The sequence below is a fragment of the Podarcis erhardii genome, assembly GCF_964252035.2.
Source record: "Podarcis erhardii genome assembly, chromosome: 6".
NCBI classification, from domain to species: domain Eukaryota; kingdom Metazoa; phylum Chordata; class Lepidosauria; order Squamata; family Lacertidae; genus Podarcis; species Podarcis erhardii.
This window is the reverse complement of record NC_138510.1, coordinates 57,744,946-57,768,173: the sequence shown is the minus strand read 5'-3', so window position 1 is coordinate 57,768,173 and position 23,228 is coordinate 57,744,946. Positions and strand designations below refer to the sequence as shown.

The following is a 23,228-nucleotide window of genomic DNA, read 5'->3' as shown; positions in this document are numbered from 1 at the left end:
ACCAGAGCAGATGGCTGCCTTTAAAGCAGCCGTTTATATAGTGTAGCACCCTTTCTCTTTTATCTTCTCCTTGCATTTAAATCATTAAACAAAAAGAACTGCCCTTCCCCAGCAATTCCAAAATCACAAGCACAAAAGAACAGATTCAGCCCTTGGTAACTGTTTTGAATGGCCACTGAAATGCTCATTGGAGAAGATTAATTTACATTTGATGAGTGTTTGAAATTGCCTTGTGGGCTAAAATAAACAGTTGGGTTTTTTAAAAATAAAATAAAATTCTGTTATAATTTTGATGTCAAAACATCTATAAGAATGCTTGTACCAGGATGCACTTTCTCTTTGTCTCTAAGAATTGTTTTTCCTGTACAATATTCAATAGTCATTGATCAAGAGGGGCTGTACAGATGCTGGCTGATCTTGAGGGTAACCAATTTGGTAATACCTTGTAAGACAGGGAAGCTCAAATTTCTCTCTTCCAGGAACAACAAAGTCAAACTGAGCAGGGTTGTGTTTTTGTGGGGGGTCTTTTGCACCTGTTTCCTGACAAGGGATTTAACAGGGAAGGAGTGGTAAGTGGGGTGACTACCTCTAGCAACCCATTCAGTGCATGGCTCTGACTCTGGCAGGCTGATGACATTCATGAAGAGGCACCATCTGCTTACCAGCATGGCTGGCAGCTGAAAAAACAAACAAACTCATTACACCTGTAGTAAAAGGTAAACTGATCTGACAATTGCATTTGTAGACCCCTGTCAATTACTGGGTATATAGTGGTTTTAGCCAATGAGATGGCAGGGTGGGGGGAGTTGGCGGAGGAAAGGAATTGCAGCTTGGCAGGAGTAGGTGAGACAAAGAAAGGTTATTAGACAGCTTATATTTTTCCATGAAGCTCACTTGTTTTTTCCATAATAAAAAAAATCCTTCCAGTAGCGCCTTAGAGACCAACTAACTTTGTTGTTGGCACGAGCTTTCGTGTGCATGCACACTTCTTCAGTTTTTTTCCATGTTACCTTTCTGTTCTATGTGAGAAAATATTGGGCAAGTCTGTGAAGTACATTTCCTTAGATAAATCAATTGAGATAAATCAATTTTCATATACAATTTAATATTCAGCATTCCTGGTGTTTAAAATGTTTAAACTGGCAGCTGTGAAAAAGCTCATTATGATGCACAGATGATTAACTGATAAGAAATGGATAAACATAAATGGAATTTTATCTTCCATTAAAAAAAAAAAAAAGTCAGCTGTAATTAGAAGTAAGACCTTCACATCCTTAGAAGTAAGTCATATTGATGCAATGGGGCATACTGCCAGGTAAATGTGTTCAGAATTGCAACTTTTCAATAAATATACATTTTTTAAAATGTACAGCAAAAAGCAAGACAAAAGAATTCAGTTCAAGCCAAGTGTTCAAAATTCCCTGGGTGCCAGTCCCTGCTGCTGTCTCCCATTCCTGCTTGTGCAGCCCACCTTCATTTGGGAAAGCGGAGACTTTGAGCTCTTCAACCTGGTGGAGGAGGTCCTGAAAAACTTCTACTCCTGGTGGTTGGGCAGTAGTGAACAATGTTATAGTTAATTGCTGTAGCTTGTCTTTGCTTGCCCTACCCCACTGCCCTGGGGTTATAAACGGTCCGCGTCACCATTAAGAAAAAGAGGTAGGAAAAGGCCAATACATATGAGAACTGTCCCTGGATTAAGTGACTTTTCTTCTTTAAGTTCTCAAAGTTCTTAACCTAGCTGAAGGTTGTCATCTGCGCTCGCCAGTAGTTTAACTGATAATCAATCACAGTCAGTCCATCATTCAAAAAATAATACTTTAAAGCCATCTTGCCCCAAAATGGCAACTAGACATTCCATTTTGGTGACTGCAACCTAGGTTTAAGAAGCCATTTGGTCCCCATCTTATATATCTGAGTTCCTAATACTATTCAAGGATGCTGTCTTACTGCCACATCAAATGTTGTCTGATCCCCAGCTCTTTGCTCTGCAAAGTTCATCTGAAAATGTCAATACATGAAATATACTTGGAGTGGAGTGTGAATTTCAGGCTCTTTATTCAGCTCATAGTAGCAATGAATGAATCTTTCCCCAAAACGTCTAGCTATATATACATTATTTACACAATGGGCTCCGTGTGATTGGCTAATTCTGGGCTGCTCCTGTAGGCCAATCAAGTTGCGGATTCACTTCCTCCAGAAGCCTGATTGGCTGCTCCTGCAGGCCAATCAGGTTGCTGATTCACTTCCACCTGGAGCTGGATTGGGTGGCTTCTGCGGACGAATCCGACTGCTTCATTCTGGATCCTATTGTTCTAGGATTCAGCTCAGTACATAACATACAGGTTATCTTTATTTCAAACAGCAGCCATTAGAAACTTGTTTGAGTAGCAAAGGATTCTCTCTGGTTCTTTCTTAGCTGAATTGTTTTCCACACAGTTTAGGGAAATGATGATTACAAAGGATTAATATCTTCTAATCTCATGCATTGTGTTGCACTCTTGAGCAGCAGAAACAGGCTCAACAGCAACAAATAGTAGCAGCGGGAGGGGAGCCACCCTTCTGCCATTAGCATCGTTGCTGCTAACCTAGATGAGCAGGCAAGTCGTTCTCCCCCCACCCTCAGTTCCCCTCTATAAAATGGGAGGTCTCAGTCACCTCCCTCACAGCTTTATTATGAGGATGACATAATTATGGCAAAGTAATTCAAATACAAATGAGTGACATGGAAATGTGATAAACAGTAAAAATAATAATAATGAAGAAATGGCCCACGAGTATAGTTTTGCCAAGGGCCTACACTTTCCCCCGAGCAGCGTTATATTTAGTGATTTGGTAGCAAATGAATTGCCTGTGTGAAATCTTCCAAGGTTAATCATATTCAGCGGCATTTGTTTAAATATATTTGTTTTAATTAAGAGAAAGGATTTGCACGCTGGGGGTGTGTTCACATTTCAAGATCCCTGAACTCTGTTGCGGTAGGAATAATTACAGCCCGGGAGTTTTATGTGTCTCTGCAGTGTCCTTTTGAGATATTTAGATGGCTTCTGTTGAGATGAAAGACCGTATGGATTTATTTTCCTCTATTAATCTGGCACAGAATACCAGACCTCCTGGGTCAGTTTGCTTACCAGCAGTGTTTGTCCCTGCAGTTTAATCTGCAGATGTTGGCTTGGCACATATGACATTGCAGAGGAGAAGATGCTTCAGCCTGTCTGATTGTCGGGATGCACATCAAGCACATTAACATCTTCCAAAGGCCACCTTGTGGTTCATTGTCAACAATGTATTTCTTCTCGCCTTTTGTGATTTCTCATAATATATTAGTTGTGCTTCCAAAAAAACAGTGCCAAGGGAACAAAGCAATCAGTGACACCATCTGCTGCCAGCAGGTTTGTGTGTTGAAGGAGCTGCATATCTCCATCACTCAGGAATGTCGACGGACCCTGATGCTGGCAGCAGTCCCTTGCTTCAAAGCCACAGGCTTGGGCTTGTGTGAGTAGATCAGCGGGGAAATGGCTTTGTCAGACTAAGGTGAATAAATAGGTTTGGCAGTGGCAGGCTGGAAGCAGACATAACGGGCCCCTTGGGTGCAATGTTACTATCATAAGTTAGATGCTTAAGGCTGAAGCAGATCAAACAAAATGTGAAAAATTACTGGCCGCATACTTTATGAAGGCCATTAGACTTTAATGATGTACTATCTAAATTCTTTTGATCTTTCCCTAAGAAGAACCTTTTGATCCTGAACATGGGAGTCATAGAATCATAGAATCATAGAGTTGGAAGAGACCACAAGGGCCATCGAGTCCAACCCCCTGCCAAGCAGGAAACACCATCAGAGCACTCCTGACATATGGTTGTCAAGCCTCTGCTTAAAGACCTCCAAAGAAGGAGACTCCACCACACTCCTTGGCAGCAAATTCCACTGTCGAACAGCTCTTACTGTCAGGAAGTTCTTCCTAATGTTTAGGTGGAATCTTTTTTCTTGTAGTTTGGATCCATTGCTCCGTGTCCGCTTCTCTGGAGCAGCAGAAAACAACCTTTCTCCCTCCTCTATGTGACATCCTTTTATATATTTGAACATGGCTATCATATCACCCCTTAACCTCCTCTTCTCCAGGCTAAACATGCCCAGCTCCCTTAGCCGTTCCTCATAAGGCATCGTTTCCAGGCCTTTGACCATTTTGGTTGCCCTCCTCTGGACACGTTCCAGTTTGTCAGTGTCCTTCTTGAACTGTGGTGCCCAGAACTGGACACAGTACTCCAGGTGAGGTCTGACCAGAGCAGAATACAGTGGCACTATTACTTCCCTTGATCTAGATGCTATACTCCTATTGATGCAGCCCGGAATTGCATTGGCTTTTTTAGCTGCCGCGTCACACTGTTGGCTCATGTCAAGTTTGTGGTCAACCAAGACTCCTAGATCCTTTTCACATGTACTGCTCTCAAGCCAGGTGTCACCCATCTTGTATTTGTGCCTCTCATTTTTTTTGCCCAAGTGCAATACTTTACATTTCTCCCTGTTAAAATTCATCTTGTTTGTTTTGGCCCAGTTCTCTAATCTGTCAAGGTCGTTTTGAAGTGTGATCCTGTCCTCTGGGGTGTTAGCCACCCCTCCCAGTTTGGTGTCATCTGTAAATTTTATCAGGATGCCCTTGAGTCCATCATCCAAGTCGTTGATAAAGATGTTGAATAAGAGCGGGCCCAAGACAGAACCCTGTGGCACCCCACTAGTCACTCTTCTCCAGGATGAAGAGGAACCATTGATGAGCACCCTTTGGGTTCGGTCAGTCAGCCAGTTACAAATCCACTGAGTGGTAGCATAGTCAAGACCGCATTTTACCAGCTTCTTTACAAGAATATCATGGGGCACCTTGTCCAATGCCTTGCTGAAATCAAGGTAGGCTACATCCACTGCGTTCCCTTCATCTACCAGGGTTGTAATTCTGTCAAAAAATGAGCTCAGGTTAGTCTGACATGACTTATTTTTCAGAAATCCATGCTGACTATTGGTGATCACAGCATTCCTTTCTAGGTGCTCACAGACTGTTTGCTTAATGATCTGCTCCAGAATCTTCCCTGGTATTGATGTCAGACTGACTGGGCGGTAATTATTTGGGTCCCCTCTTTTCCCCTTTTTGAAAATAGGGACAACATTTGCCCTCCTCCAATCTGCCGGGACTTGGCCTGTTCTCCAGTCCATTCAAAGGCAAGCGTGTGAGTGTACAATCTGAGAGCTATACAACCGTTTTTCAATAAATGCTAAGCTAACTCTATCCTTAACTCTGAAATTTAAGATACGGCCTGCAGTGTATCTTAACACAGCTCAAGAGGGAGAATACCAACACCTGCAATTTTTTTTTTTTTTGTATTTCCTTGTGTGCTGAAATTTCCCATTGTCTAACTCAGCAGACAATTTATATCACCGTGCACATAATGTCTGGAGATACCTTCAAAACCGAGTTTAGATTCCGCTATTGGCTGTCTGCTCAAAGCGGGCTTCTTTAAAATGATGTAAGTTGGATATGGCTCATATTGCTGTCCAGTTTCAAAATCAGTGCCGGCACAAAGTTAAGCATTATGCACCATCTGTTTCTGTACAAAGACTCTGAAGCACCTGGAGCAGTCTGCACCAAGGTGTTATTTGATAATCCCTGGAATACAAAAAATAAAAATGAAATGAAAGGATGTAATTCAGCAAACATCACTCATGGACATTGAAGTTTAGATTCTAATTTTTCTTCAGATGCCCTAAGTACTCAGCTGCCTGGATTATGCCACCTTAGCTCTTCTGTGATGTTGAAATAATTAAGCCAATAGCAGCTAGAGGGTCTGTGACACTTCTTTCTGCAGAGCAGTTCAGCCAATGGCATCAAGAGGGAGCAGATACTGAGACCAAGTAGAAAATGCTGTGTGAGAACAAGAAAGTGAATCTACAGGAGAATGAAACTTGCAGACCATCATACTGATGGACCGTTAGCTAAATTGTTCTGTATTAGTACAGAGCCATTATTGGTGTCACTGAAGTAAATACCTGCTATTGTCAACTCATAATTCATATGTTGTATGCAAGGGAAAACAAATACACTTTGTTCTTATAGAATGCCTGTCTGAGTAGATTATGTTTATGTTTGATGAGGCTTTACAGCATTTACTTTTGGGATGCCACAGCAAGGAAACTGCATGTTTTATGAATCAGAAAATTAATGCTCCCATCACAGACCCTTTTTCACCTGCATGTCCGCCTCTCTGTTGACATACTATTCCTTTACAGCTTGTCAGTTGACTTTGGTATAACAAAATTAATATTTTACCAAGTGGGCCAGTGATCATTCTTCATACCTGAAGGAGCGTCTCCACCCCCATCGTTCTGCCCGGACGCTGAGGTCCAGCGCCGAGGGCCTTCTGGCGGTTCCCTCATTACGAGAAGCAAAGCTACAGGGAACCAGGCAGAGGGCCTTCTCGGTAGTGGCACCCGCCTTGTGGAACGCCCTCCCATCAGATGTCAAAGCGATAAATAACTACCTGACATTCAGAAGACATCTTAAGGCAGCCCTGTTCAGGGAAGTTTTTAATCTGTGATATTTTAGTGTATTTCTGGTTTTTATGGAAGCCGCCCAGAGTGGCTGGGGAAACCCAGCCAGATGGGCGGGGTACAAATAATAAATTATTATTATTATTATTATTATATTCATCCTACATACCATATTTGTGCCTCTCTTTGTTTTTCTAGTGGTTTTACTCTTCATGCCTCCAGTGGTGGGCTTTGGCAAGGCATGGCAACAACTCTTTCAGTCCCAAAGCTGCATTAATGCTGAGTGTTTGCATCAGGATAGAGAGACTTAATCTCTGTCTTCAGCTATTGTTAAGCTCATGTTCACCAGATCGTTCACTCAGGCATGTCTGTGCAACAAATATAAACTACTTTAAAATCCTAGGAACTGTAATTCTTTGCAAGAGCTGAGAGACTTTTATCATAAAATCTCAGCACCCAGTTCCAAAGTATAAGGACGCTTCAGGAATTAGGTATTTTGTGTGAGTGTGTGAATGCTGTTATGATCTCCCCTGATCCAGTCTCTCAGGATAATGTTTCACTTGGAATGAACGTTCTGCCCTAGGGCTGGGTGATATATTGTCCAAAAGCATTTTGAAGTGCATATTGTGATATCTGTTTCATAGTTTTTGACCTGGCAATATATTGCGAATCATGAGGTGTGTGCGCTATGCAAAAATCACAATGTGGGGAAAACCATGAAGTCAGCCATGGTGGCTGAGACCATGAAAGTTAAACCAATAATAAACTGGTTTACATTTTTAAAATTTATATTTGTATCCTGCCTTATCCTTGCAATCAGTGAGTCTTAGAGCTATTTCATCAAATAGGTCATTGCATGTTTGGCCTGAAAGATCAAATGAGAGACAGACATCAAAGGTGGTGTGTACTGTTAGTTCTCCTCAGAGTAAACCTATTGAAAATAATGGACATGACTACCTTAATATCCATTATTTTTACAGCTCTACTTTGAGAAGCAGTGGAAAATAATTGTGTTGGATTGAATCCAACGGTCTAACGTTCCCTATTTCTTCTTTCAGCCAAGAAGACCTGTGCAGAAAGTGATTTCACTTGCAACAACGGCCACTGCATTCCTTCCAGGTGGAAATGTGATGGTGAAGAGGAATGCCCAGATGGATCTGATGAATCCGAAGCCTCATGCAGTGAGTACTCCTGCTAACTGGTTATGGAACATAGCTTTATAGCTGTTTGAAAAGTGGACTGATAAACAAAATAAATTATATATCATGTGCACATGCGTGTGAGTTCCCCCTCTCCATACCGCTGTCCTGAAAGCAATCAATGGTGTGGTTTCATTATTATGTCTGGCTGAGGACAACAAATGATATGTTGTGCACAAGTTAAATCTTGCCTCTTACTCAGGACTTAGCAGTTTACCTCTAGAAACTTGCAAGGCTAACCCTAAGCCTGGGGTGGGGAATATTTGGCTTGTGGGCCTGATTAAGCCTGCCAAGCCTCTCCAGTTGTCCCAACAGGTCACTTTGGCCAAGTCATGTCCACTTGCCAGGGGGCCAGGCCAAAATGCGGGGCTTTTCAGTTGGATGAATTTTATGTGATTAGCCAGCTCCTTATGACATTTTCCACTTTTATATTTTAATTATGTTTATTGTGATTTTATATTTGTTGTGCACCACTTTATGTTTTCTGTAGAGTTTAGCGGTATATAAATATATATTTTATTAAATAACTAAAAGCTTTCTCCTTTTGCTGTAGAGAATTTCATTTGAAAAATGTGATTATGGGATTCAAAATAAGGAAGATTTTATGCTCAGACATTGCTTTGCATATGCACTCAGCTAATAAAAAAACACCCCACCATTCATTGCTGACAGTTCTTTTTTTCAGAAGATTGATTGTAATTTAAATCTCCTTGGGCTTATGTTGTTTCCCAAAAGGCTGTGCAAATGGAAGACTACTGATGCAAATGTTTTCCACTGCTCATGGTTAGATTGGAATTATTGGAATTTCACCTGTTCCTCTCTTTTATATAATTGTCATGTCCTTAAATAGTAGTACGGTTGTCTAATTCTGTCATGAACCACTATGTTCAGTAAGGGTTTTTCTATAGATCTCATTAGCTTTGAGTGGCACCCTGAAAGGAAGTCAACCTCAAAAATATTTTTCAGGTTACATGTTGTCCTTTTGAAACTGTACCATATTGCATCTCTCTCCTGTTGCATTATAATAGTTCTCCAAGACAGCATAGCATTTCATGAGCTGTGCTTGTATTGGGCAGCACAAAGCAAGCAAGCTGGAGACTTCGAGTTAAGTAAAGAATGCTTGCAGGCAATAACTGGCATGGAAGCCAAATGTGGCAAATTTCCCCAGCAGGATAGACTCAATTGCAAATGTGACATTATTGTAAGTGTCAGGAAACACTCAGCTTTGCTTCAGTACCTTTTACCACATTGTTATTCTCATCCTATGGGACAGATCATCTATTTCCCATTGATTTTAGAGAGTTATTAAACATTTACTGATACTGACTAGATGGGGATTTACTCCAAATAAAAATTGAATTTAAATATTAAGTAACACACAAGTGTAAAAGTGTGTGTTTGAATATGATTGACATACTTTTTGTTTGGGAAAACAAACTCTATGAGTGGATACTGAGCTTTGTGGACATAATGGACTAGTTACTTGGGTTTCAAGGTTTGTTTCAGGTCACACATGTTTAAAGTATGGAAAAGAATAGGTAGAACGTAAAGGTAAAGGACCCCTGGTTAAGTCCAGTCAGTACGGCACTCATCTTGTTTCAGGCTGAAGGAGCCAGTGTTTGTCCACAGACAGCTTTCTGGATCATGTGGCCAGCATGACTAAACCACTTCTGGCACAACAGAACACTGTGATGGAAGCCAGAGTGCACGGAAATGCTGTTTACCTTTCCATCGTAGCGGCACCTATTTATCTACTTGCACTGGTGTGCTTTAGAACTGCTATGTTGGCAGAAGCTGGGACAGAGCAACGGGAGCTCACCCCATTGTGTGGATTTGAATCAATGACCTTCCAATCAGCAACCTCAAGAGGCTCAGTGGTTTAGACCACAGCCCCACCCACTGGGTTGGGCAAAACACGTTCCACAATTGGTCAAAGGTTTCTCATTTTGTAAACGGCATAAGGATCTTACAATTTTAGTAGTATATGATGTTATTAATAACAGCTGCCTTGAAATGAACATGTGCAAATTTTAATCATGCCAGATGGAAGCATCAGGTAGAGAATGCTGGTGCCGTGTGTGTGTGTGTGTGTGTGTGTGTGTGTGTGTGATCAGAAAAGGAAGCATTCTGCATTATTCATTACTGGATGCCCAGACCAGCAAAACAGCTGGTTGGAAAGAGCAGGAAATGGTTAAGTGGGCAGTGCATGTGTCCAGCTAGAGTGCAGCTGCGGACATGACTATGGGTTTGCAGCATAGAATCTGAAGAAAAAGAGGCAACACAGGCCACAGAACATTTTTTTTTTTTAAGGTGCTAATATATTCCTCTCATTAACTGATAGCTAATCTCTTCAAGCTACCACAACCCTGTTGGGTCTTCTGGGACATTTTCCTGTTAGAAGAAACTGAATAGGCTCCAATAAGGATATACAATTGCCCTGTATAGGCCAATTTTAATTTATAGGCCAGTTTTATGTTAAAGATATCCAAGGTAGCAAAACAGGTGTCCTCCTCCTCTGTCCCACTCCCTCCGACCCTGTTCATTCCCCTCTGAACGCCACCATGTGTTGCAACCTTTCTAAGTCCATTGAAGACAGTGCACTGAATTTTCAAATATATGCTAGTTGAGTGTATTTCCCCAGGATGGATGCGCCTAGCAAAAGGGAAGATGGTTTGTTTGACTTTGTCAGTGTGCAGTGCAAAGAGGAACGTACAATTATCCACCCTCTTTCCTCTTTATTTCGTTAGCCAACTCTGCATTGCTGCCTAATTAGGAAAGATACATGCTGCTTCCTAACAAAGCCCTCTTCTAAGCAGCCACACACAGTATCAACGTAATCATCTCAGCTGTGACATTAACATATTTATAATGCACTAGGGTTTGGTCTCTGCCTGCCTCGCTCCCTCTCAGCCAGAGTCTTCTTATTAATGCAATGCCACTCTCCCATTGGATGGGCTTAAATTAACTTAGCAGTTTCCTTCCCCAGAATTCCTGCCTGCAAATCTCTCTAGCCTGAAGCAGCTATGTTTAGACTGCACAGTTCACTGTGAGGTCCATGAGGATTTCATTTGACCTCCGTCAGCCAGCAATGCAACTCTTCCTGTAAAGAAGATCATCCTGCGTTATAGAAAGGCTGAGCCTTCAGCTACCTGAGCATTGGCTTCAGTTATACTTGCATGCCTCTGGCTTAGTAGTCTTGCAAGAGGCTTCCATTTCACCTTGGAGCTTACAGTGCATTTTGACTCATATTATGTTCTGGTTAGAAACAGGAAAGCTGCATCGAGAGGAAAAACTTGGATATGGCTTCCAACTCCAGCTTAGCCATGGGCTTCTTGGTTGGCTCCTTCAGCAAGCCATTTCCTCCTGGCTTTAATGTGAATTTTCCAATTGCTTCATAAAGTCGCCACTGTTTCACAGCCATCCCAGCACAACAGCTCTATGGCTATCACCTTCGGTTAATTCCAGTTTGTCTACAGAGCTAACCATTGGCAATGATGGGAGTTGGCAGCAGGTTGAGGAAGGCTTCTGTAGGCAGCTTTGTGGAAGGATTTGCCACTTCATAAATAGAAACACAACTGCATTATCAGATGCGGGTAACTTTCTCACAGAGATCCACCACATGCATCTACACTAAATCATGTGACTGCACCGTGCTTATCAGAAGGGCAGCTGTTTTTGTAACTGGTGCGATCCAGTGTGAAAATGATCGGTTCTGAACTTGAGAATCCCTTAATTTGGCCACTGAGTCTCCTAGGGGAACCACTATCTTTTGACCTGAGTTTTTTGTCTGTAAACTGCAAATAGTAGTTGGATAAAGAAATACTGTGATCCACCAGGAGTCTTTGAGGACAGTGTAGCCTTTAAATCTATAAACCTACAACAAGTTGACTGAAGAATTGGGAGTCTTACTCTGGACAACTGAAACCAATCTGCCTCTGGTTTTTGAGGCAGTATATTTTCACATGTTTATTCATATGCACAAGGGCTAGAGATTTTACTTCACTAAAAAAATGAGTTCCATCTTACTTTAAAGAGGTAAAGATTTAAATATTGAATTGTGTTTATTTAGCCCCGAGATCTTTGTGTGTGGTCAAAAATAAAATAAAAGCTCTAGGAAATCTAATATTGGCTAACGAATTGTGATAGTGCTAGTGAAAGCTCAAAGGGGTAGGACAAAAAGTGAGTGCAAAAGGTGAGTCCAAAGGTCTTATGTGTGCAGGTGTATACAATGAAATCCAAGATGTGAGCTGCATACTTTCCCCATCCACTTTCCCTCTTATTACATACACACAATGCTCTAACAGAAAACAGTAGAAATTGCTTTATGCAAATGTAATCTGAAGACCTGCAGCATAAATAGAAAGAATAGGGGGGAAATCACTATAGCCTTTCATGAATCCATATTAATTTCACTAGAGGATATAGCAGGCAACCATTGATGAATGAGTCATCTGTCCAAAGCAATCGGTTCAGTTAAGCTGCACATTTATATGAACTAATGTATTTATGTATTTAAAGCATTTATAACTCGCCCTTCCTTTATACCAGCCTGACCCAAATCTGGTGCCCTTCAGATGGTTTGGACCACAATTCCCATCAATTCCCATCAACTTCCTGCTTGGCAGGGGGTTGGACTCGATGGCCCTTGTGGTCTCTTCCAACTCTATGATTCTATGATTCTAACTCCAGGCAGTACATCTGTGCTAGCTGAGGCTGATTGGAAGTGCACTCTGGGTTGGGGAAGGCAGATACCATATAGAGACCAGGATAGGGTATAGAACAAATAATAAAATAAACAACAATTAATATTAAAATGCACAGTCGCACATATAGGACAGTGAAAAACAACAGAGCAGGTTAAACAGTCATCAACTTATGAAACTAAGTTTCTGCTTCTCAGACTCTTGATTCACTTAGCCTGGTATTGTCCAGTTTGAGGGTAGCCAATGTGGTGCCTTCTACTGTATTTTTCGCCCTATAGGACGCACTTTTTCCCCTCCAAAAATGAAGGGGAACTCTGTGTGCGTCCTATGGGGCGAATTCAGGCTTTCGCTGAAGCTTGGAGGGCGAGAGGGGTCGGTGCGCACCAACCCCTCTCGCTCTGCAGGCTTCAGGAAGCTATCAGCAAGCCAGGGGAGCCCGCGGGAGTTCCCGCAGGGCTCCCTAGGCTGCGGATAGCAGCCTGCTGCATGGAGCGCGGGGCGCGCTGAAGCCACGGCTGGGGGGGGGGGAATAATTTTTTTTCTTTATCCCCCCCCCCAAAAAAAAACTAGGTGCGTCCTATGGGCCGGTGCATCCTATAGGGTGAAAAATACGGCAGATGTTGTGGTCTCCAAGTCCCATCATCCCTGACAATTTGCCTTGTTGGTTGGGGCTGATGGGAGGCAGAGTTAAATAACATATTCCTGTTGATGGGAGCTGAAGTCCAACACCAGCTGCTTTGACTGGCAGCTTTACTCTTGACTGGAAGAAACTCATCAAGGAACTCAGGTAGAAATCAGGGATTAAACCTAGAACTTGTCTCTTTCACTGATTATGATTTTTCATAATTATGAGTCATGTGTTGGTCTTCAACAGTGCAAATTGTGTTTTAGCTAAAGAAAGAGGGCTCCTAGGCGAACAGTCCCATGTCATACATGCCACTTTGGTCTGCTAATGGCAGATAGTATGACAGAATCCTCCCTGGGAAAAGGACCTAGACATAAGATTTCAATGCATAAGGGGTGAAGACTAAGCTGGAACTCTTCCTGTAGTCATCATGCAGGTCTTTTACAGGAATGATTATTTATAGATGTATAAGATTTTTAGACTACTTTTATTCAAAGGTCCCAAAGCTGTTTCCAACAATAAAAATGCAGATTAAAACCAGATACAATTTGAACAATATAGAATAGGGCAACCTAAAGCACCGGGGCAAACTAAACAACTTTTCCAGAAGCCAAGGAGAACTGATAGGTCTTGACTTGATGACAGGAAGCCAGCCAAAACACTGGCATCTGTACTTCTAGGAGAGGAGTGTTCCTAGGTTGGGGCAAACTCGCTAAGGAGGCACTGTCTGGTGTCTAGCATGACAAGTAATACTCATGGTGATACTGCAAGCAAGACCTCCCTCCCCAATTGATCTCAGGTTCTGGGGTCACTGATATAGAGAAAGAGATTCCGTCAGATATCCAGATTCCAAGTCAGGGCCTTATATACCTTTAACTGAGCCTAGTAGCATATAGATTTACCCTTCAGTATTTCAGCTACCCCTTTTCTCTCATACTATGCTATAGTGAAACAAAGTTTATGTTGCCCTTGCAATTCTTCCCTAAGTCAGTTCTTTTTAGAGTTTGTTCATCAAATACTATGAATATAGTAGCAGCGTCAAATTTCTGTTATTCCACTAATGCATTTGAGTAGTTCATAAACAAGGACAGCAGTAGAAAGCTTGATGGGATCACTTTTATAGCTGTTATGAATCTTGCACCCATTCAAGTGAAAGGGTAGAGGATGTGAGGGCATTGGTGATTACAACTGTAGTACTATCCTATTTTTAAAGACAGAAGAGGCTTTGGGTTGTACTGAGACAAGTTTTAGGCATCAAGTTTTTAAATTGACACCCCCCTCCCCCAGCAAGTTTAACATAATTGTCTCCAGAAAGGGGTGTTTATTTCATTGCTTTCAGAAGAATCCTGGCTTTGGTAGTGGCAAATGCAGTATGCTTTCAAGTAATAGATGGAAGCTTGGCATCTTTAATTTAATGTGAGATTTAATGTGACTAGGAATGATTTTCTGTAAATCAATTAAAACTTTGGCTGCATGTACAGATCTTGATTAATGGTGCACAAGAACAGTAAGTGAATACAAAAAGTGTGTGAGTTTTAACTGGGATAGGTAAAGTTACAAGCTGTAACCAATGACAACTTGACCGTAATGGTACTTAATGAAGAATATTCAAGAGCCAATGATCCGTTACTTGTGGCTAGAGTGCAGAAGGGATGTGTTTTTGAGTGGTCACTACTGTTGCTGCTGCTGTGAAATCTGGTTGCATTTCCAAGCTTTCAAAACTTCTTCAGATATCTCTGAATGCACACGAAAAGCTTATACCCAGAACAAACTTAGTTGGTCTCTAAGGTGCTACTGGACAATTTTTAATTTTATTTATTTCGACTACCTACGTCAGACCAACACGGCTACCTACCTGAATCTAAAACTTTTATGCTTTGTCTGCCTGGATGGTAAGGTGAGGTGAAGACTTCTGTCATGAGAGGAGCAGGTGACAATCATCTGGCTGTCATAGGAAGCTGCTTTGATGTAGAACCCTGTTACTGATAGGGAAGACAATCCAAATTACATTGGTGGTGGAGGCTATCTAGGCGGTAGATAGGAAGCTGTGAAATGCTTTCTTTGTGTGGAACCAGTGAAAGAAACATCTACAGTGCAGAAGCAATTCTTAAAGTGAGAGTATGAGGCAGCTTCTGAACCCTTCTAAGTGGATTCCCAAAAGCATAGGAAGAAATATTTGTCCAGGAGTGGTTCCCTAGAGTGTGCGTGAAAAACTGGGTAGAGGAGAATATTCCCTCCAGAGGATATGACTCTTCTTTCTTTGCACGTACTCAGTTATATAAAAGCTTGACGTTGGTAGTGCCGTGGCACTCCTATGACTGACAACGTAATGGAATGGGCAAGTCAATGTCTCATTCTTGCTATTTAGATACACTGACTTGCCCTTTCCATTATCTTGTTGAATCCCAGATACTGATAGAGAAAATTGGGATAGGCAGTACTGAGCTGCCCCATTAGTCACATTTCAGCCCTGTTGGCCATAGGTGCCATCATGTGGCATATAGCCTTGGTAAGCTAAAGTCAAGCCTTTGAGGTAATATAACCTTGAATCCACAAATGTATAGCAGGATTTCTTTCCCACAGAGCAGGGGTGGGCCCCAGCTCCAGCAAGTGTGACCAGTTGTCAGGAATGATGGGAGTTATAGTTGAACACTTGGAGGTCAATAATTTAGCCAACCCTGGCAAAGAAGTGTATGCCTTGATTATATGCAGCTTAGAGTTCAGTATTATCTGGCATACCTACATTAGGCTTTCCTTGTTTTTGGTGGTTGTTTTCATTATGCAGTCATTGAAAAGCTAAAGGGAAAGTATTTTTCCATCAATATAAAGGAAATGCATTAACTAATACAATAGAAATGCATTAACTTTTTAATGTATTACTTTCCTGCTCCAGCAGATATCAGGCAGCCGGATAAAAATAAAATTCCCAGCCCATGAAAGGCAATTTAACTCCTGTGTTGCTGCTGATTTCATTGAGACCTGCACAATTTGCCTTCATCATTTGATCACTTATTTTGGTTGGTTTAGTTTTATATCTGGGGACATGTTTTACAGGTAGTAATATGTAGGAAAATGATAGAGTTGTTAGGTTTGGGTTCTCAAAAAATCCAGAAAGTACATGCTGGACACAGACTCATGGTTGGCTTCTCCTTTGCATTGCCACAGGATAAAGAACAACTGTCCTTAAGGATGCATAAGCTTTCATAGTCTTCTCTTGGTTACATTAGCTCCTTAATCATAGAGTTAGGAAGAGGCTGGGAGGTTGTGTAGTCTGCAGTGAAGGTTCTCTAGCAGATGATTTTCCAGCCTCTGCTTAAGTATCACCAGAAAAGGAGAGCCTACCACCTGCCGAGGCAGTTGGTTCCATTACTGAACATCTATTATAGTTAGGAAGAGTCTCCATTTAATGTTTAGCCATAATATGCTTCCCGCCAATTTCCACAGGGATAAGGACTATAGCTTAGTGGCAGAGCATCTGCCTTCCATCTAGAAGGTCCCAGGTTCATCTCTTGCCTAAAACCCTGGAGAGCTAGTGCCAAGGCACTGTAGACAGCACTGAGCTGGATGGACCAATATCTTAGACTAGGACAGCTTCCTATGTTCTTATATTCCACCCATTTGTTCTAGTTCATCCTTACTGAGCAATAGAGAACAAGTCTGTTCCATCTTCTGCAGGACAGCCCTTCATTTGAAGACCAATCCCACGTCCTCCCCTTAATCTTCTCTTTTACAGCCTTCTACAACTTACCCAATTCTTTCAACAATTCATCATAGGATTTGGTCATCAGTGTCAGTGTCCTCCTTGGTGGTGTCCAGAACTGGACACAGTGTTTTGTCTTTAGTCTGAGCATTTTTTTTAAAAAAAAAGTGCTGATGTAAAGTGGAAAAGTATGGACTATTGGCAGAGTTTTTTCATGCTCTGCATTTGATGTTCTGTTGGAAGGTTTTGGGGTGCCTCAATAGAGAGGAAAGGCAATAGACAATTATAAGCTTCTATAACTGGGTGGTGCCAGAATGTAAGCTTTTGAAGGCTTTAGAATTCCTATATTTTACGCTTTATAGAAAATCTGTGTCAACAGTTTATACAAAAAGAGAGAGAACATAGCATAACGACATCCAGTCTTGACTTCAAGAGCACATTAATTATCTATTAATAGCGATGGTGTATAAAATGTATAATAGAACAATTTGCTTTTTTAAAATAAAAAATCCATAATGAAAACCTTTCCTCCCCATAATTATCCACTCATTTAATTGATGAAAAGCCATTTCCTTGCACATCTCATTACAAACCAGCAATGTAAAGAGCCTGTCTTAAAGGGATTGAAATACCGCATACTTAAAATACATTATATCCTTTTACATTATACCCTTCCCCCCACCTCCCATTTGCTGTAATTTCATAATGTATAAAAAGGAGGCTAGGAGGCTGTTGAAGAGAAATTCAAAGCCAAACAGAGTCTCCCATTCACTATCCCTCTTCCAGTGTTTACTGAGTTTTGTCTTGTTTAATTATATTTACACTTAGTTTTATGTTTTGGTATCTTTTAAGACCTTTTTCCTCCCAGAAGGGCTACAGTTTGAAGGACTTTGTAGTGTGCATGGATCTGTGCAGCCATTCTGTGCCTTAGCATCACAGAATCTTAAGAGATGGAAGAGAGCCAAGGGTCATCTAGTCCAACCCCCTGCAATGCAGGAATCTCAGCTTAGACATCCATGACAGCCTTTTTGCTCCAAAATCTTTGTGCTAGTACAGTCATACCTCGTCTTGCATTCATGTTGTGTCTTTTCAGCTTGCGTATGCGGCAAACCCGGAAGTGTATACTTCTGGGTTTCGCCGTGTGCACAGAAGCGTTCTGCGCGCTTTGCGCATGTGCAGAAGTGCTTTATTGTGATCTGCGCTTGCGCAGAAGCGCCGCTCTAGTTGCGGACTTTTCGGGGTGTGAATGGCACCCCAGAACAGATTGTGTCTGCAACTAGAGATACCACTGTACTGATTTTACACATGACAAAATAACCATGGAACTCCTAATGCCAGTACAAAAACCAACATCATGTTATGAATCGTGTCGTTTTCCTGTGTAAACCATTCGTTTCATTTGAAAACCCTGCTTTAAAACAGTCATAGATGAAGACAGACAGCTGTTCTGAAATCGGTTTCATATCAAGGCATTTGTTTTCAAGCAAAGAATAGAAGTTCAAACTACTTCTGCCACATTTAGAATGTATGTCTACCTTTGTCCATTATACTGCATTTTCTTTACTTAACCCAGTATGCTTTAGAAGAAAAAGATCAGTTCTTAATTCTGTGCCTATATGGTCTGTCCCATGTAACAAATGGCAGCATCATAGAATTTGAAATAAAAAATATGACTGTTGTATTATGGTACTCAGTTTTGGAACTCTGGTCCATCAAGACCAAAGTGGAGCAAGCCAACTTGCATGACATCTGTGCAGTTCTGTAGTAGAGAAGCATTCCAATCACTCAATGTGGTCAGAAATAGAGTCATTTCAGATACTATATGTGAATAATTTTTAGCCACTTGAGTGTGAGATTGGAAGATTGGTGGTCTCCAATAATTTAAATGTCTCATTAAAAAATGAATTCCTATGTGGCTTTCACAAATAATTTAAATGGGCATGAACTGTAATTTCTCTCTCTCAACAACCAGGGACTGTATGTAATAAACAGATTTTGGAGAATTTAAATATAGCTCTCCTTATGCTACTGATTTTTAATAAGCAAAGCTATATTTATAGACCTTTTGTATTATTTATAAAAACTGTACTAGTTTCAGGAATTGTAGGCATCTGCAACACAAATTGCTAGTGAAAGCAGGACTATAATGCAAATTCTTTATAGTTTCCTAGGGAAACCTGTTCCGTTCCATCTGGATATACAAACATTTGAGGAAATGTCTAATTCTGATGGCAGGGAGATCTTGACATTTAGCATAATGGGCCTTCCCAAATTAAGGAAATAATTGACTAGTCTTTCTATATACAAGATTAGCAAAACATTCAGGAAGCAAGGTAAACTGTTTTCCTTCAGGAACAAGTAGATTAAAAAGCCGGGATGGGGAAAGGGGGCAGGGTTATACAGGACAATAACATTCTTCAGGCTGCAAGGCAGAGGGACCTTTGGAAATAAGACATGATTTCCACAGCTCTAGAAGAGAAAAGGATCAAACTGCATAGCAGAAATGTGGGAATTGACTTGTGAAGATAGTTGAGAAATGCAGTCACATGACATATACTTAGGTGGTTATATACAGATGTCAGAAGTAATCATGGTTAATATGTTTCTCTCTTTCCTTTTTTAAAATACTGTAATGTATTAATGTGTCTCTAGAAGCTACCACCCACTGTGCAACTTTCACACATGTTGTGCCCTGAACACACACACACCCCTTGCATACATACCTTAGTAGATTAAAAAAAATGGTATGGAGACATACACATTAGTTGTTGAATGCATTCCTGATCATTACAGAATGAAAGCTGATGTTTTAGGACCAAGGACAGCTCCCTGGTAAAGCTGCAATTTGAATTGTTTACTGGAGCTGCATAGACATTTAATAGTCTCTCTAAATAACCTGTGGCTGATAATTTAAAATGGTGATTTTAAGTATATTATTACATATTTATCAACCAACAGAACATGATCTGAAATGCAAATTATCCCTAATTAATGTTTAATGTTTAACTTATATACTAGCTAATTTTATCTTGCATGGTTAGGTAGAATAAGTTAACTCTACTATAACTTCTGTATTCTACATCTACCCTGAAATATTTTCAGCTTCTAATTTGTTAGATTTCCCCCCACCCCCACTATAATCAGGCCCATAGCAATAATGAAATTGAGAGTGTTGCTATAATATTAATTTGGATAGGCTTAACCCAGTTCAACATAGATAACTAATTAATAATTTCTATCCTACTGTCTTTTGAAGCATTATAGAAGAGGACCATAACTCAGTGGTAGAACAAATGCTTTATATGCGAAAGGTCCCAGAATCAGGCCCAGGCACATACAGGTGGGCTATGAAAAAACTCCTGTCAGAAAACCTGAAGAGGTGCTGCTAGGCAGTAGATTGGGATAGGGAATTTGTGGCCGTCTAGATGATGGACTCCTTATCATCCCTGACTACTGGCTATGCTGGTTGGGACTGATGGGAGTTGGAGCCAGCCAACACTTGGAGGTTCGCCATCCCTGGTTCAGATAATGCTGATGTTATCAGTCACTTCCTGTTTCATGTTCGAGCAGCTTCCTGTTTGAGGTAGCATACAGTAGTACCTCGGGTTAAGTACTTAATTCGTTCCGGAGGTCTGTTCATAACCTGAAAGTGTTCTTAACCTGAAGCACCACTTTAGCTAATGGGGCCTCCTGCTGCCGCTGTGCTGCCGCCGCCCAATTTCTGTTCTTATCCTGAAGCAAAGTTCTTAACCTGAATTTCTGGGTTAGCGGAGTCTGTAACCTGAAGCGTATGTAACCCGAGGTACCACTGTACTTGAAATTGTATACAACAAACAAAGACAGGCACTATTTCATCCCACAGCCTCTTTTCCATAATGCTTATTACTCAGTTCTTTAGAAAAAAAATCCTCCATTAGCTATGGAAAAGGGCATCTCTCGCTCTCTATGTAGTATTTGCCTAGATTCTTCTTTCCTATTTTATAGATTTACTGGTGTCAAATGCTATGAAGAATAATCAGCAATAACTTTCCAGCATGTGGATTTGGACCATTTCCCCATACAAGCCACAGTCCATCAAGCAACTGTCCGGCAGTAAACAGTTTGGCACAGATTGTCTCAGTCTGTCACAGTGCTTTTGATATAAGTGGATCAAGGATGGTTGCAATCTGAATCAAGGGATAAAATATAAACTGGTATTATTATTTAAATGTGCTCAGGATGTTTCTTCTCTTGGCATGATAACTTTGATTAAAATAAGCTGCTTTAGGAGTGTAATGCATTTATAGAGGATGCAGTAACATTTATATTTCTATGCAGCCTTCAAATCAGTCTGCAGCTATTGAAACACACTGCTAAGTCAGTTTTCTTCTCTTTATTTAACTTCATGGACATCATTCTAAGTGAAACACTTTATGACATCTGTGGGCAGAGTGGGAGATGTTGGAAGGGAAAGCCAGAATTATGCAAGCAGCTTTACTATGCCTTGCCAAATGAGGTGATTTTGTTTACAAGGGGTTTCTCTTACTCACCCATAAATACAGTCATGAAGTGGAAGGGGAGGGGGAAATGCTTATGGCTCAGTAGATTTGAATTGTGTGCAGAGGTATAAATAACCCCTGGATCCTCTTTAAATGAGACTAGCCAATCCCAGCTAGCCCCCAATAAGGTGTGCAGACAGGTTACCTCATGTGGGTATCGTTATCTAATGTGATAGCATGCTATTTGTGCACCAGCACATGCTCTGCAGCAAACCTGCACATGGAAATCAGTTCCTCTGTGCAGATCAGTGGACTGAATGAAGGGCAATTGAACGTTCTTGGACAACACACCTGCAGGGCTCTTTTGCCCATTTTTCACCCTCCCTGAAAGTGGATCAAGGTTGGAAGGAGGTTTCTTCCCTACAGTCCTGATTGCTCAGTATGAGCAAAATTTTGACATGTGTAGCCTTCTGCTGCTTTCCTTTCAGGTCAGACCAAAAATGGTAATTGCCTGCCCCCTGTCTTTCAAGGCACGATGTCTCTAAATACCAGGTGGAGAGAGGGCTGCTTGTGAGCTTCCCATGGGCAACAGGCTGGCCAGGATGCTTTTGGTCTGACCTGATCTATCATAATTCTTCTCATGTTCTTTTCCCACCCACTTGTCTGCTTTTCCTGCTCAAGAATAGGAAAAATGGTTTGGTGGAGTTGCCAGTTCAGCCTTGGCCACCCAGCTGCCAAACAAACCTCAGGCTTCATTCCAGGTTTGGAGCCAGGAGGTGGGAGGAATCACTGTACAAACTCCCAGATGATCCCTTCCCACTTCTGCAGCTTCAGAGTTGGAAGGAAGGCTGACTGTATTATGCTTGCCAGAGGGTGGTGCCATACTTGCCATTATTTGCTGAAGCCTGGCTGCAAACCTGTTTCTCTAGAGGCCAGTGACATTTGGGAAATATGCTGCCTATAAGAATACAGGGATCAAATATTAGATTGAATCAAGAGTCTTGTGGACAAGCATTCATTGGCTGGGTCCTTTGAGGAAATAGTATTTTGATTATTATTAATTGCATCTTGTTATATTCTTGTTAAGAAAATGCTGCTCTGTCCTGTCTGTCAGAGTGGGCCCTGTGGGCAGTAAACAGCATTCCCACCCCCAACCCCGATCATTGTCAGGGAAACAAAAGATACAAAAATTCAAAATTAAGAAAAGTTTCACCAGTGAAATGAAGTTTGTTCCTTCCCTTTTGATAAGAAGAGTTTGATGAAAGGTGCAGCATGAATTCTTCAAAGCCATAATTAATTGTTATATTTAGAAATGGCTAAGCATATATTAATTATAGAGAAACTCTGAAGCAGCTGTGTCCTTGATGAACGTCAACTATTGCAGCAGTGGAAGGTTGTGCAATTAATGTCATGAATATTCATGATGAGTTTTTAACAGGTACTAACCATTCTTAACTGTTTAGGTAGCCCACCTGTTTTAATACTTCACCACTTGGATATGGATGTATTGTATTAACAATGTCTGACATCTATAATTCAGCTTGCGTATCTACTGTTGGCTAATTGGAATAGACTAAGTTAGTCAGATGAATTTGAAAACCTGTCCTCCAGTTCCAGCCTCTGTTACAGAGTATAGAATCTGTTGCTCTGTGCTTAAGCAATGTGACTGGGTTGAATCCACATATGGCAGGTGCCCTTTGCTCATTGAAGCATTATTCTACATCTTGCATTAGAGTTTTTTATGCTAGCAATGAAATGAAATCCAAACAGTGAAACAAAATCCAAGTATGCCTACCATATTACAGAACCTGTTATAGTTCTGCATAAAGTCTTATGCACTCTAATTATCGTCATATGTGGTCTATGGTACATATTACAATGCCTCTTTAAACAGTAAAATGTAGGAAATCTCAGTTTTGATCCAGAGATTCCCTTCTTCTGATGGAGGAAGGTAACCTTTGAAGCCAACTCAAGGAGGACACACATTA

The 23,228-nt window shown here is 41.1% G+C and overlaps 1 protein-coding gene and 1 long non-coding RNA gene across 5 annotated transcripts in view; both read left to right on the top strand.

Annotated features, from left to right (window-relative positions):
- The window catches only part of LOC309344520, a 227,565-nt gene that overhangs the window by 118,668 nt on the left and 85,669 nt on the right, over positions 1 to 23,228 (top strand). The gene's annotated exons all lie outside the window — the stretch shown is intronic.
- The window catches only part of LRP8 (LDL receptor related protein 8), a 192,098-nt gene that overhangs the window by 106,641 nt on the left and 62,229 nt on the right, over positions 1 to 23,228 (top strand). For 2 of the 4 annotated variants that reach the window (XM_081866875.1, XM_081866873.1), the window contains exon 3: positions 7,594 to 7,716. In XM_081866875.1, coding sequence (XP_081723001.1) covers positions 7,594 to 7,716 — 123 coding nt within the window. Of the gene's footprint in view, positions 1 to 3,131; positions 3,493 to 7,593; positions 7,717 to 23,228 lie in introns of those variants that run through there. The other 2 variants (XM_081866872.1, XM_081866874.1) reach the window with 2 other exon arrangements.